This window comes from Halichoerus grypus, chromosome 11 (assembly GCF_964656455.1).
Source record: "Halichoerus grypus chromosome 11, mHalGry1.hap1.1, whole genome shotgun sequence".
NCBI lineage: Eukaryota > Metazoa > Chordata > Mammalia > Carnivora > Phocidae > Halichoerus > Halichoerus grypus.
In genome coordinates, this window is record NC_135722.1 from 111,277,864 (window position 1) to 111,291,068 (window position 13,205).

General features: G+C 36.7%; 1 protein-coding gene across 5 annotated transcripts in view; it reads right to left on the bottom strand.

The window, feature by feature from the left end:
• Window positions 1–13,205, bottom strand: part of LOC118520436 (centrosomal protein of 126 kDa) — a 90,815-nt gene that overhangs the window by 44,199 nt on the left and 33,411 nt on the right. For 4 of the 5 annotated variants that reach the window (XM_078059094.1, XM_078059093.1, XM_078059095.1 and 1 more), the window contains exon 3: window positions 2,823–2,968. In XM_078059094.1, coding sequence (XP_077915220.1) covers window positions 2,823–2,968 — 146 coding nt within the window. Of the gene's footprint in view, window positions 1–2,822; window positions 2,969–13,205 lie in introns of those variants that run through there. The other variant, XM_078059097.1, reaches the window with a different exon arrangement.

Below are 13,205 nucleotides of genomic sequence, written 5' to 3' on the forward strand. Positions count from 1 at the left end.
GAGGCAGAGACAGAGGGAGAAGCAGGCTCCCTGCCCAGCCAGGAGCCCGATGTGGGGCTCGATCCCAGCACCCTGGGATCATGACCCGAGCCGAAGGCAGATGCTTAACCATCTGAGCCACCCAGGTGCCCCCCATATTTCTTTTCTTTTCTCTTCTTTCTTACCCATATTTCTTTTCTTTTCTCTTCTTTCTTTCCTTTCCTTTTCTTTTCTTTCTTCCTTTCTTTTTAAAGATTTCACTTATTTATTTGACAGAGAAAGAGACAGCACAAGTAGGCAGAGCGGCAGGCAGAGGGAGAGGGAGAAGCAGGCTCCCCACTGATCAGGGAGCCCAACGCAGGGCCCAGTCCCAGGACCCTGGGATCATGACCTGAGCTGAAGGCAGATGCCCAACTGACTGAGCCACCCAGGCGCCCCACAGACCCATATTTCTAGTTGCTGCTTTGATTTCCCCATTTGGATGAGCCATAGGAGGCTCAAAATCAGTGCATTTAAAACTTAATGCTTGTTCACACCTCTAATCTGATTCTCCTTCTTTATCCATAACCTTGATGAATATTATCATCATCTATCAAAATAATTAATTAATTAATTAATTAATTAATTAATTAATTTATTTATTTATTTATTTTTTGGTTTTTTTAATTAATTCATTTAAAAAGTAGAAAAATGTGTGAGGCTCTCCGCTAAGTCCTAGGGGCACTGCTCTCCACCTAGACTTTCTTTCCCCACTCTCCATCAATTAGTAGCTGAAATCTATTGCTTACAGCTCCTGAATATTACCACTTTTCTCCATAGGAGTACAGCTTAACCCCTCTTGCCACAAATATTGAAATAATCTCATACTAGTCTATCTACTTTAGTATGTCTTTACTTCAATCCACTTCCATGTTGTAACTGTAATTGTCATTCTAACAAACAAATCTAATTGTAGTAGAGACCCTCAAGTTTCCCACCTAGTATTCATTTTCCCTTTCTTCCTTGGCAACAGACCCCATATCAATAGTTAGGGGTAGCAACACAGCCTTATTAAAGATTTTTCTTTTTTCAGTCTCCTTTGCACATGGAGCTGCCAATTACACATAAGTAGACAGATGGATACTTCTAGGAAAATAATTTAAAAGGAGCTCAGAGGTACAACCTTTTGTCCTTTACAATTTTTCCTTCTTTCTGCCTACAGCTTTGGCATGATGGCTGGAGCTCCAGCAGCTACAATGTGACCATGAGGATGAAGCTATAAATCACAAACTAAGGATAGTTGAGCTGAGACACAGAAGGCATTTGAGTTCCCAGTGACACTGCATAGTCATCAAACCAGCTGTGACTGCCTACCTCAGGACTTCGTATTATACGAGAGAAAAATAAACCCATGTCGTATTTAAGCTATTGTTATTTTTAGGGGTGTTACTAGCTGACTCATATTTTCTTAATGTTATTATCTTGCCTTTTAATTATATTAGGATCTCTTACTGACACAATAATAGCTTGCTTTTCAATTAAAAAACTTTAAGTGGATTGCATTTTGGATACAGACAAAATTCCTAGCATGATATGCCAAGCTCTTTGAGCATTGGTTCTAGCTTATTTTCTAGTCTCACATTCCTTCATCTTCACCTTCCCCCCATCCTATGCTTCAGGATGCTCTTTAATACATAACTTATTTGTAAAAGTTTTTCCTTGTTGGGGATTTAAATTTTTTTTTCTCTTTGCTTGGCAAAATACTCATTCTTCATGATTCAAATTAAGTCATTTTTTTCCAGGGATGATGTCCTTGATGTCCCTGTATAGGTTTAGTGTTCTTCCTTCTGTGCTCACACAGTACTTTACACATTCTGTTACCACAGAGATTCTCAGTATATTTATTGACATTGTTTACATTACTCTCATCTCCAAAATAAGCTGTGAGATCTTTAATGGTAGAGTATGATTACATTTCTCTATATCTCAGCCCAGGGCTAAGTACAGTATAGTACAACGTATGTTTGCTGAACATAAAGGTTCTGCCTGTCCTTTTCTTCCTTCCTTCCTTCCTTCCTTCTTCTCTTCCCTTCCCTTTTCTTTCCTTTCCTTCCTTTTTTAGAGAGAGCACATGTATGTGAGTGGGGATGTAGGTAAGGGGCAGAGGGAGAGGGAGAGAGAGAGTCTTAAGTAGGCTCCATGCCCAGTGCTCAGAGCTTGACATAGGGCTCAATCTCATGACCCTTAGATCATGACCTGAACTGAAATCAAGAGTCGGACGCTTAACCAACTGAGCCACTCAGGTGCCCCTGTCTTTTTCTTTCTGAAGCTTTGACATTTTATAGTTAATTCTGTGTTGCTATTTAAGGTATAAAAAAATGTAGATATGGTACCAAAGAATCAACCATAATTGTATTTAAATTCTTAATTGATTCTAGGCCTCAGATTGTTAGATTATATCACTTTGTGCACTTTCTTTTTATTTTGTCACTCTCTTAAATAAGAATTTGAACCAAAATGTGAATAAAATGCCAGAATGAATGTGATGCTAATTTACTGAACGTAAATGTTAAATTTTCTTTTTACTACATAGTTTTAAAAAGACAAAACATTGTAAGCCAGTATGAAGTAGAATCAAACTTGTGAATTTTCAAAATTTACTAATAGAGCCAAAAAAATAGTCTCCAAATTAAACCTAAATCAAATTATAATTTTTTATTTGGTTAAAGTCTTATTGCTCAAAAGGTATACTTTTTAGTTTGAATTTACACTTTCTTTCTTAATTTATCATTTTATTGTCTACGCAAGTTGAATATGATATAATTTTCACTTTTGTCCTCATATTGTCCTAGAAGTTCAGATACCTGCTCTCCTCCTTTGTGAAAGAGGAATATGAGCACGCTGGAATTTTTCAGTGACTTCTACAAACTTCTCTTTTCTTTGTTGAAGTATTTGTTCTCTGATTTGTTGTTCTCTTTCTTCTTGTTCTTTTCGTTTTTCTTCAAAAGCTCTATATGTGAAACACAAAGTAGATAACTGAATGAGGGAATAAGTCTTAAAAACCAAAAACTAATGATGTACTGTATGGTGACTAACATAACATAATAAAATAAAATTAAAAAAAATCTGAATGCAGAAAATAGTTTCAAACTCATGATTTGTTATATAATGATGTTTTCATATTTCAAAAGTCTACTTACTTTTGAAACAGCAAATTTTAAATTAAAAAAAAGGCCCTTAGCTAAGAATTTTATCTTTATATGTGGCAATTCCAGAACCTTATCCAGGCCGTTTGCAAATAAGGGAAGGCTCTTATTTCTAATTTCTGGCAGGCCTGCATGCATGTAACCACCTCCCAAAGCCTGCTGCGGAAGAATTCTTTACTAAAAAGCTACACTATTTTCTTGAATGAAAAAAATTAATTCATTGGTGAAAGAAGCAGCTTCACAAATTATAGGGCAGTCAAGATAATACTATAGATTTTTCTTCTTTTTTTATTTTTTATTTTTTTTACAGATTTTATTTATTTGACACAGAGAGAGAGAGAGAGAGAGAGAGATCACAAGCGGGGGCAGGGGGCAGAGGGAGAGGGAGAAGCAGGCTCCCGGCCAAGCAGGGAGACTGATGCGGGGCTCAATCCTAGGACCCTGGGATCATGACCTGAGCCGAAGGTAGACCCTTAACCAACTGAGCCACCTAGGTGCCCCTTTCTTCTTCTTTTAGACTAAAAGTTTAAAATTGACTACATATTAAGTCAGAACTATGCTAGAAATCCATACAATTTACATAAAAATCTTGATTTCCACCTTCTCTTGAAAATCTGCAAGATTTGTCAACCCTGAACTCCTATCCACACATGACTACAAACATCTGCCCATAACCTTTATCAGTCCCTATTTTTCTTAACTTTCCTATTTCATTTATTTCTGATTGCCTGGGCACTCGAGTTCATGTTCTCTAGTTTCAACTGTTTCAAAAAATTAATTTTCTTTGTGGAAAACATGTGTGTGTGTGTGTTTTAATAATTATTTTCTGGACAATGAGAAAAATGAAGAAGGAAGCTGGCAACTCACTAGTTAAGAAACCACCATCCTTCCAAAGACCTTCACTGGCTGGAGCATTATTCTCATCTAAATAACTCAGATTTAGGGAACTACAATTCTGGGAAGTAGGGTTACAGATCTTCAAACAGTCCTACCCCTGTGGTAGGTAGGAGATAGTGCTGAGTGCCACAGGTAGGCATGCCCAAATAATCTCCTTCAAGAGTCCCCTCAAGGCAAGACAAGGAAGGCTGCTTTCAGCACCTGATTCAACATAATACTGGAAGTCCTGGCCAGAGCAATTAGGCAAGAAAAGTAAATAAAAGGCATCCAAAATGGAGACAAAAAAGGTAAAATTATCTCTGTTCACAGATGACATATTATATGCAGAAAACTTTAAAGGTTCCATAAAAACACTCTTATGACTAGTAAATAAATTTAGCAAAGTTGCAGGATACAAAATCAATACATAAGAATCAGTTGTGTTTCTATATACTAACAATTAAGAATCTAGATAGGAAATTAAGAAAGCAATCCCATTTACAATAGCATCAAAAGGAATAAAATACTTGGGCATAAATTTAACCAAGGAGGTGAAAGACTTGGACACCAAAAATACAAAAACACTGCTGAAATTTTTTTAAAAACACACATACATGGAAAGACATCCTATGTTCATGGATTAGTAGACTTAATTAAAAAATCCATCTTAAAATTCATATGAAATCTCAAGGGACCCCCCCAAATAGCCACAACATTCTTGAAAAAGAACAAAGGTGGAGATCTCATACTTCCTGGTTTAAAAACTTACTTCAAATTTATGGTAATCAAGGTAGTACAGTACGAGCATAAAGACAGACATGTCAGTGGAGTAGATTAGAAAGCCTAGAAATAAACCTGTTTATGGCCAAATGATTTTCCACAAGGGTGCCAAAACCACTTAATGAGGAAGGAACAGTCTTTTTCAACAAATGATGTTGGGAAAACTGGATATCCATATGCAAAAGAATGAAGATGGACCCTTATCTTACAGCATATGCAAAAATTAACTCGAAATAGATCAAAGACCTACTAAAACTATGAAACTCTTAGAGAAAAACATAGGGAGAAAGCTTCTTTGGATTTGGCAATGATTTCTTGGATATGATGTCAAAAGCATAGTCAACAAAAGAAAAAATAAATCGGACTACAACAAAATTAAAAGGTTTTATGCATCAAAGAACACTATCAAAAGTGAAAAGGCAACTGAGAGAACAGAAAAACATATTTGCAAATCATATATCTGATAAGCAATTGATTCAGGAATATATAAAAAAATTCTCACATTTGGACAATAACAAAAATAATCGGCTTCAACAACAGGCAAAGGACTTGAACACATATTTCTCCAAAGAAGATATACAAATACCAACAAGAACATGAAAAGATGCTCAACTTCACTAATCATTTGCAAAATGCAAATCAAAACTTCAGTAAGATACCACTTTATACCCATTAGGATGGCCATTATAAAAACAAAACAAAACAAAAAACAGAAAATTACAAGTACTTATGAGGATGTGGAGAAACTGGAATCCTTATACATTGGTGGGAATGCAAAATAGGCAGTTTTTGTAAAAAGGGTATGGTGATTCCTCAAAAAATTACTTAGAATTACCATATGATCTGGAAATTCCACTTCTGGGAATATACCCCAAAGACATGAAAGCAGAGGCTCAAACAAATGTTTGTATACTTATGTTCATAACAACATTGTTCACAATAGCCAAAAGGTGGAAATAACTTAAGTGTCCCTTGACAGATGAATAAACAAAATGTGGCATACACATACAATAGGATTAAAGAGGAAGGAAATTCTGACATATGCTACAACATGGATGAACCCTGAATACATTCTGCTAAGTATAATAGCCAATCGCAAAAGGACAAATATTGTCTTTTTCCACAATCATATTATCTAGATTAGTCAAATTCAAAGACAGAAAGTACTAAGGTGGCTGCAGGGCTGGGTGAAAAAGGGTACGGGGAGTTGAGTGTTTAATGGGTATAGAATTTCAGTGGGGAAGATGATGGGGTGACAGTTGTACAACAATGTGAATGTACATAGTACCACTTAAGTGGTATACTTAAAAATGGTAAATTTATGTATGTTTTATCACAGTAAAAAATAAGAATCCCCCCAGGTCTTTCATACTGAGTATGTTTCCTCAACCTTATATAATGTACAATGCAAGTGTAGCTTTAAGTTCCTTTATCCAACCAGATTGAACCCCTGAGCCCTTCCACAGTGAGACACAATTTATCAGCACTGTCTACTAGAAATAAAATGTAAGCTACAGGGGCGCCTGGGTGGCTCAGTTGGTTAAGCATCTGCCTTTGGCTTAGGTCATGATCTCAGGTCCTTGCTCAGTGGGGAGCCTGCTTCTCCCTCTTCCTCTGCTGCTCCCCCTGCTTGTGCGCTCTCTCTGTCAAATAAATAAATAAAATCTTAAAAAAAAAAACAACCCGTAAGCTACATATGTAATTTAAAATGTTCTAGTAGCCACCTTAAAAAACACCACCAGTAGAAATTAATTTCAATATTTTATTCACCTTATATCAAAAATATTTCAAAATGTATCAACATAAAATTATTAGAATTTTTTATATCCTCTTTGTACTAAGTGTATTTTCATATCTCGGTTTGGATTAGTCACACTTTAAGTGCTCAGTAGACACATGAGGCTAGTGGCTATGTTAATAGACTAGAATCTCTGCTGGTAGGCAGTGTGGTTTTGTGAAGAAGGAAAGGCTTTTAGAGAAAGGCAAAGACTTGAAGACAAGGAAGCCAGGTTAAAAACTAAGAAGGCCTTTAAAGGGATTCATGTAACTTCGTAAATAGTTTTCCCTTCGATTATAAGAAAACATATAGTTGTCAATCTTATGAAATTTTTCTGTTTTTATTTACTTTTATTTATTTTTTTAGATTATTTATTTATTTATTTGACAGAGAGAGAGAGAGAGCGCGTGAGCACAAGCAGGGGGAGCGACCGCAGAGGCAGAGGGAGAAGCAGGCTTCTGTCCAAGCGGGGACCCTGATATGGGGCTTGATCGCAGGATCCTGGGATCATGACCTGAGCTGAAGGCAGACACTCAATGACCAAGCCACCCAGGTGCCCCGAAATTTTTTTGTTTTTAAATAGAGTTTACTTTAATGACTCTAATCCAGTAGTTTTCAATCTGGGACATTTCCCTTTCACCAGGAGTGCTTGGGAACTTCTGGAGGAGTTCTGACTGTCACAATAATTAGCGTGGGCTATCAGGTTTCAGTTCCCCAGGACCAGGGATGCTAAGTGTTATATAATGCATGGGACATATCTACCCAAGAAAGAATTATTCTACTCCAAAAACTAAAGGTTCATCCACTCAACTCTTTCAATAAAGTGTGATATCCCCCTACAGCCTTGTGTGGTGGGATCCTGGAGAACGGTGGACCTGCCAGACATCGATACTTCCGCTGCCACACAGGCAGACTATCAAGGGGACTACTCCAAAAATTCTGGGCAATAACTAGCAGCAAGCCCCAACAACACTGGGGATGGCTAGGGTCAGCAGATGTGGAGAAATAACACCAGGTGAACAATTAGGGTGGGAGGTAAGACAAAAACCTACTTTCCTACTCCTGGCCTTGATTTCCACTAGATTAGAGGAAGGTAACCTTTGAGGGGGGAGGAAGGCAGAGGTTTAAGTTACACATGAATCTTAAGACACCTAAATTGGACATAACTATCAAGAGAGAATTGGGAGTTGAGAAAAGAAAAATAAAATATATGGCAGACCATTCATTTGTTTTAATGCAGCCTTTGAAAGGAGATAAAACAACTAAATGGAGGCATTAGCTGAGTATTCTACTTCCAGGGAGGCGGAGGGGGCTAAGGTGCGCGGGGCAGAAGCTGACCGAGTCACTCAGTAAGGTCTAAATTCATACGCTCTCACTTGAGGTTAAGATGGCAGTGTCAAGGGCACTCAGACATGAGTGCACTACTATGGTAGCTCATCTCCAAAGACAGTCGCCAATGGACCAGGATCATTCAGTACTCTCTGCTTTAATCAACCTGGTCCTGTGACTCTCTGCTAATCAACAGAACTTTATAGAAGTGATGCTAGATTCGAAACTTCGCAGCTTCTAACTTGGCCTGTGGCATGCTTGCTCTAGGAAAAGCTAGACCCATGTAAGAAGTTGGGCGACCTTGAGATCACTACGCTAAGTCCACGCTAGCTAAAGGGAGAGGGAGCAAGGGAGAGAAGCCTGGCTATCCTCCAGCTATCCTAGTCACCCAAGCCCAAGCCCAAAAACATGTGACCAGAAGCCATCTTGGATGTGCAGCTCAGCAGCCCCTTCAGATAACACCGCTCACAGCAGAAAGCTCAGTGCGGCAGCGGGACACTTCCACGTGAGCCACTGAACACACAGAACTGTAATAAATTGTTGTTTGAAGCCACGACAGTTTAGGGTGGTTTGTTATACAGCAGTAAATGACCGGAATAATAACTTTCAACCATTTTTTTCCCCAGTTAATGTTTATTTAGTGGGGATGGGGACAAATCTTTATTAATAAAAATTATTTACTTTATTTATGTTAATTATAAAGGATTTATTAATCCACTTACTATATATGCTTTTCTACGAAAATTTAGGGGGCATAGAGGAAGTTAGTATTTTGATAAGTATTCTCAGTAAACAGCATGAGGTCATGAATTCAGTTTCGGAGTATCAGTGAACTCAGTCACCAACGTAGACAGCTGTCATCTTTACGTCTCACCGTTGAGAGTGCAGCAAGGAACTGTACAAAACTACACTTATTACATCTTTTTTTTTTAATAGAGATGTCTGTTTCAGGTTTTTTTTATTCTTGTATTTTTCTTCTAAAGTACCATTTCACTGGTAATAAGAACAATTCACATTTATCTAGTTAGATAAGGAGGAAATCTTAGCTGGTATGTATTACTGATTTATTTTAGTGATGCCTCCCAGTGATCCTTATAGGTGCCCCTCCCCCTGGGGAAAATGTTTTCTTTGAGGGCTGATACGGAGCTAACTCTAGACAAAATTATGTACCTGTGAGTTGGCTTGAGAAATCCAGGGCTGACTAAATGCTTAAGGGAATTTGTTAAATAATGGTTATGTAAGCCTTCCTCTACCTCAAGTATGTGAAGTTGTTCAGTTAGATGTCTTATCTGAGTCATCAAATTAAGACATTGAACATTTATGTGACGTATCAGACACACAAAAAAAGAAGCAAAATTTATTCATTGTTTAGAATCTCAAAACAGGCAAAATGAATGAATAACGATCCCATAGGTATTGTAAAGATAAGAGATCCTAAAAAGATTCCAGTGAGGAAGGAATAACAATAAAAGATTTGTTACACATTCTCCATTATTACTTTTATATGAGAGATAAAATGATATTGATGTTCACAATGGTTTTATATTAGAAAATGTAAAACAGTAAATGTGTGAGGACTTGTTACAGTTTGAGCACTTAAAAGACAAAAACATAGTGAGAAGAGAAATGAAAATTATTAAAAAAAGAACCAAATGGAAATTTTGCAATTGAAATTATAAAATCTGAAATAAAAATTTTACTAGTAGGTGAACAGCAGATTGGGGATAACAGAAGAGAATCAGTAAACTTGAGGACAGATTCACAGAAATTATCTAACCTGAAAACAGAACAAAAAAGATAGAGAAAAGAATACATAACAGCTTTAGTGACCTATGGGTCACTAAATGGTAAGTGGTCATTATTATGTGTAAGTGTACTATATATGTGTAACTGGAGTCCCAGAAATAAAAGAAAAAGAGAGAGAGTGAGGTATAAAACATTTGAAGACTATGGCCTAAAATTTCCCAAATTTGGTGAAAAAATACTAAATTGCAGATGAGAGAAGCTCAGTGAACTACTAGATAATTATTAACAACACAGACCTAGGCAGATTTTAGTCAAACTGCTGAAAACAAAAGATAAAAATAATATTTTCAAAGTAGTCATAGAAAAGACACATTATATATGGAGAAGCGTGGAGGTCAGCAGACAGTAGAATGGCATTTCGATAGTGCTAAAGAAAATGGCTGTTAACTCAGAATTCTATATTCAGGGCAACTATCTTTCAAAAACAAAAGCTAAATAAAGTTAGATAGGCAAAAACTGAGAGGGTTTATGGACGGAATCCTGCCCTGCAAGAAGTGCCCAAGGAAGTTCTTCAGGCTAAAGGGAGCTGACCCCAGATGGAAACAGGGACCTACAGACAGCAGCCAACAACACTAGAAACAATAAATATGCGGGGGAGTGAAAAAGAATATGTTCTTCTCTTTGTCTTACTGGTAAAAAGACAACTGAGGGTTTAATGCAGAAATTACAACACTGTATTGTGAACTTTATAACATGCAGATATAAAGAAATTCATTAGCACAAAGGATGCCAGCATGGGGGTGGGGCAGACAGAATTATAAAGTTGAAGGATCCTTATATTTATGTGAAATGGTCCAAATATAACTCTAAATAGTTAAGAATGAATACTGTAATCCCTAGAGGAGCCACTAAAGAAAAGTAAAATTGAATTTTTTTTTTTTTGTGACTAACTCAAAGGGATGCAGGAAAGGAGGAAAAAACAAGAGGAGAAATAGAGAATGGACAGAAAACAAATAGCTAAATGACAGACCTACATCAAACTGTTTTAGGAATTACTAGATGTCAATGGACTACACACTCCATTTACAAGGCAGAGTCTTGTTTTTGGGAGACAATTCTCTATAAATATTTCATATTTGTGCACAGCCCAGGTCCTCTGAATGAAGGCATTCACAGCCAGGTTAGAGGTGTTTGTATAAAGAGACACTGCAGGGTAGTTAAGCTTAGAGAGCGCTCCCATCCTGGAGGCTGGGGAGTAAAGATAAATATCTCCCCTTCCCTGCCCCAGAGAGCTCTTGGATCCCAGAGTAAAGGTAAGGTTTCTTTCTCTCTGGAGAAGAGGATGGGCGGCAGCCATATGGAAGATCAGAGTTTCCACAGTTTGTGGTTCCTAGACTGTAATGAACTAGTTCTACTCTGTGCAGGAACCATCTGGCCCTCACTGCATTGCCCTCTGGGGACTGGAGTTTAGAAACTGACACAAGATATGGCTTTGGCTGCTGCCTTTCCCACGACAATGTACAGTCTTTGTCTTTGAATGAGGGGGTTTGCTTTCTTTCCGCCTGCCACAACATAGATGAAGTTGTGGTAATCATTAGCTTGCATGTAGGTCAAAATCTCAGATCCTTTACACTTCTGCACAGTTTCTGATTTAGCACTTGCTACACTGAATATAAAGTAAGACCCAGGAAGACCTCCATAAATACAGATAGGCTGAAAGCAAAAGGATGGAACAGTAGAAGACATTTGACTATACTAATACCAAAGTAGGCTTTAAGACAAGGAGTGTTACCAGAGAGGAAAACAACATTTCATCATGATAGAAAGGTCAATTCATCAGGAAGACATAAAAATCATAAGTATGTATACACCTAGTAAGAGACCTTCAAAATACACGAAGCAAACACAGAACTAAAGGGAGAAACTGATGAATCCATGATTATAGTTGCATACTGTAACATCTCTCTCAGTAATTGATAAACAATCAGATAAAAAATATCAATAATACAGAAGATTTAATATCAGTAATACAGAACAAAACTATCAACTACCTTGACCTTGTTGATATTTATAGAACTATTTATACCCAACAATTGCAATACACATTCTTTTTTTAAGTACAACATAAGAAATCTTATATTGGGCCATAAAACAAATGTCAATGAATTTCATAAGACTTAACTCTTCCAGAAGATGTTCTCTGATCAAAACAGATTTAAATCAGAAATCAATTATAATATCTAGAAAAGCTCAATAACTGGAAATTTTTAAAAAAAACATTTTTCTAAATAAGCTACAGCTCAAAAAAAAAGAAATCAAAAGGGAAGTAGCAAAGGATTTTAAACTATATGAAAATGAAAATGCAGCATACCAAATTTATTAAGTGCAGTTTTTCAGAGGGAAATTTAGAACCTTAAATGTCTATAGTGGAAAAGGAGAAGTTTAAAATCAATGATTTTAGGGGCACCTGGGTGGCTCAGTCATTAAGCGTCTGCCTTCGGCTCAGGTCACGATCCCAGGGTCCTGGGATCGAGCCCCGCGTCGGGCTCCCTGCTTTGTGGGAAGCCTGCTTCTTCCTCTCCCGATCCCGCTCCCCCTGCTTGTGTTCCCTCTCTCGCTGTGTCTTTCTCTGTTAAATAAATAAATAAAATCTTTAAAATCAATGATTTTAGTTCTCACCTTAAGAAGCTGGAAGATGTGCAAATTTATTCTAAAGTAAGAAGAAAGGAACTAATAAAAATAAAAGAAGAAACTAATGAAACAGTGAACTAAAAAACAGAGACCACACAGACTAAAGTTGTGTACGAAAATTTTAGTAAAATTGATAAACTCCTACCAAGAATGATGAATGAAAAAAAAAAAGAATAATGAAGAAAAAAAAGCAAACAAAAATGATCACTATCATAATGAAAGACAGGTTATCACTACAAATACCATAGGCATTAAAAGAATAATATTAACAACTTTATGCTAATAAGTTCAACAACTTAGATAAAATGGACAAATTTCTTGAATCAACTTACCAAAATTGACAAAGAAAAATAAAATGTGAAAAACTCTGTATTTATTAATAAAATTAATTTATAATTAGCAAGCTTCCTACAAAGAAAACTCTAGGTTCAGATATTTTATTATTCTCTTTTGTCAAACATTTAAAGGAGAAATAACAATCACAACCTTTTTCCAAACATAGAAGTGGAGGAAACACTTCCCCAACTTATTTTATAAGGCCTGTATAACCCTGATTTCCAAACCTGAAAAAGATATTACAAGGAATTTATAGACCAACATCTCTCAAACATTACACAAAAATCCTTCACAAAATATTAGCAAATAAAACCCATCAGTTTATTAAAAAAAACCCATATCATTACCAAATGGGAGCTACCCCTGGAAGGCAAGGGTGACTTGACATTTCAAAATTAATCAGTGAAATTAACCACATTGACCAAATAAAGGAGAACAGGTATACGATAATATTCAATGCATGCTCATGATTAAGAACTCTCAGCAAACAAGGAATGAAAGGAAAC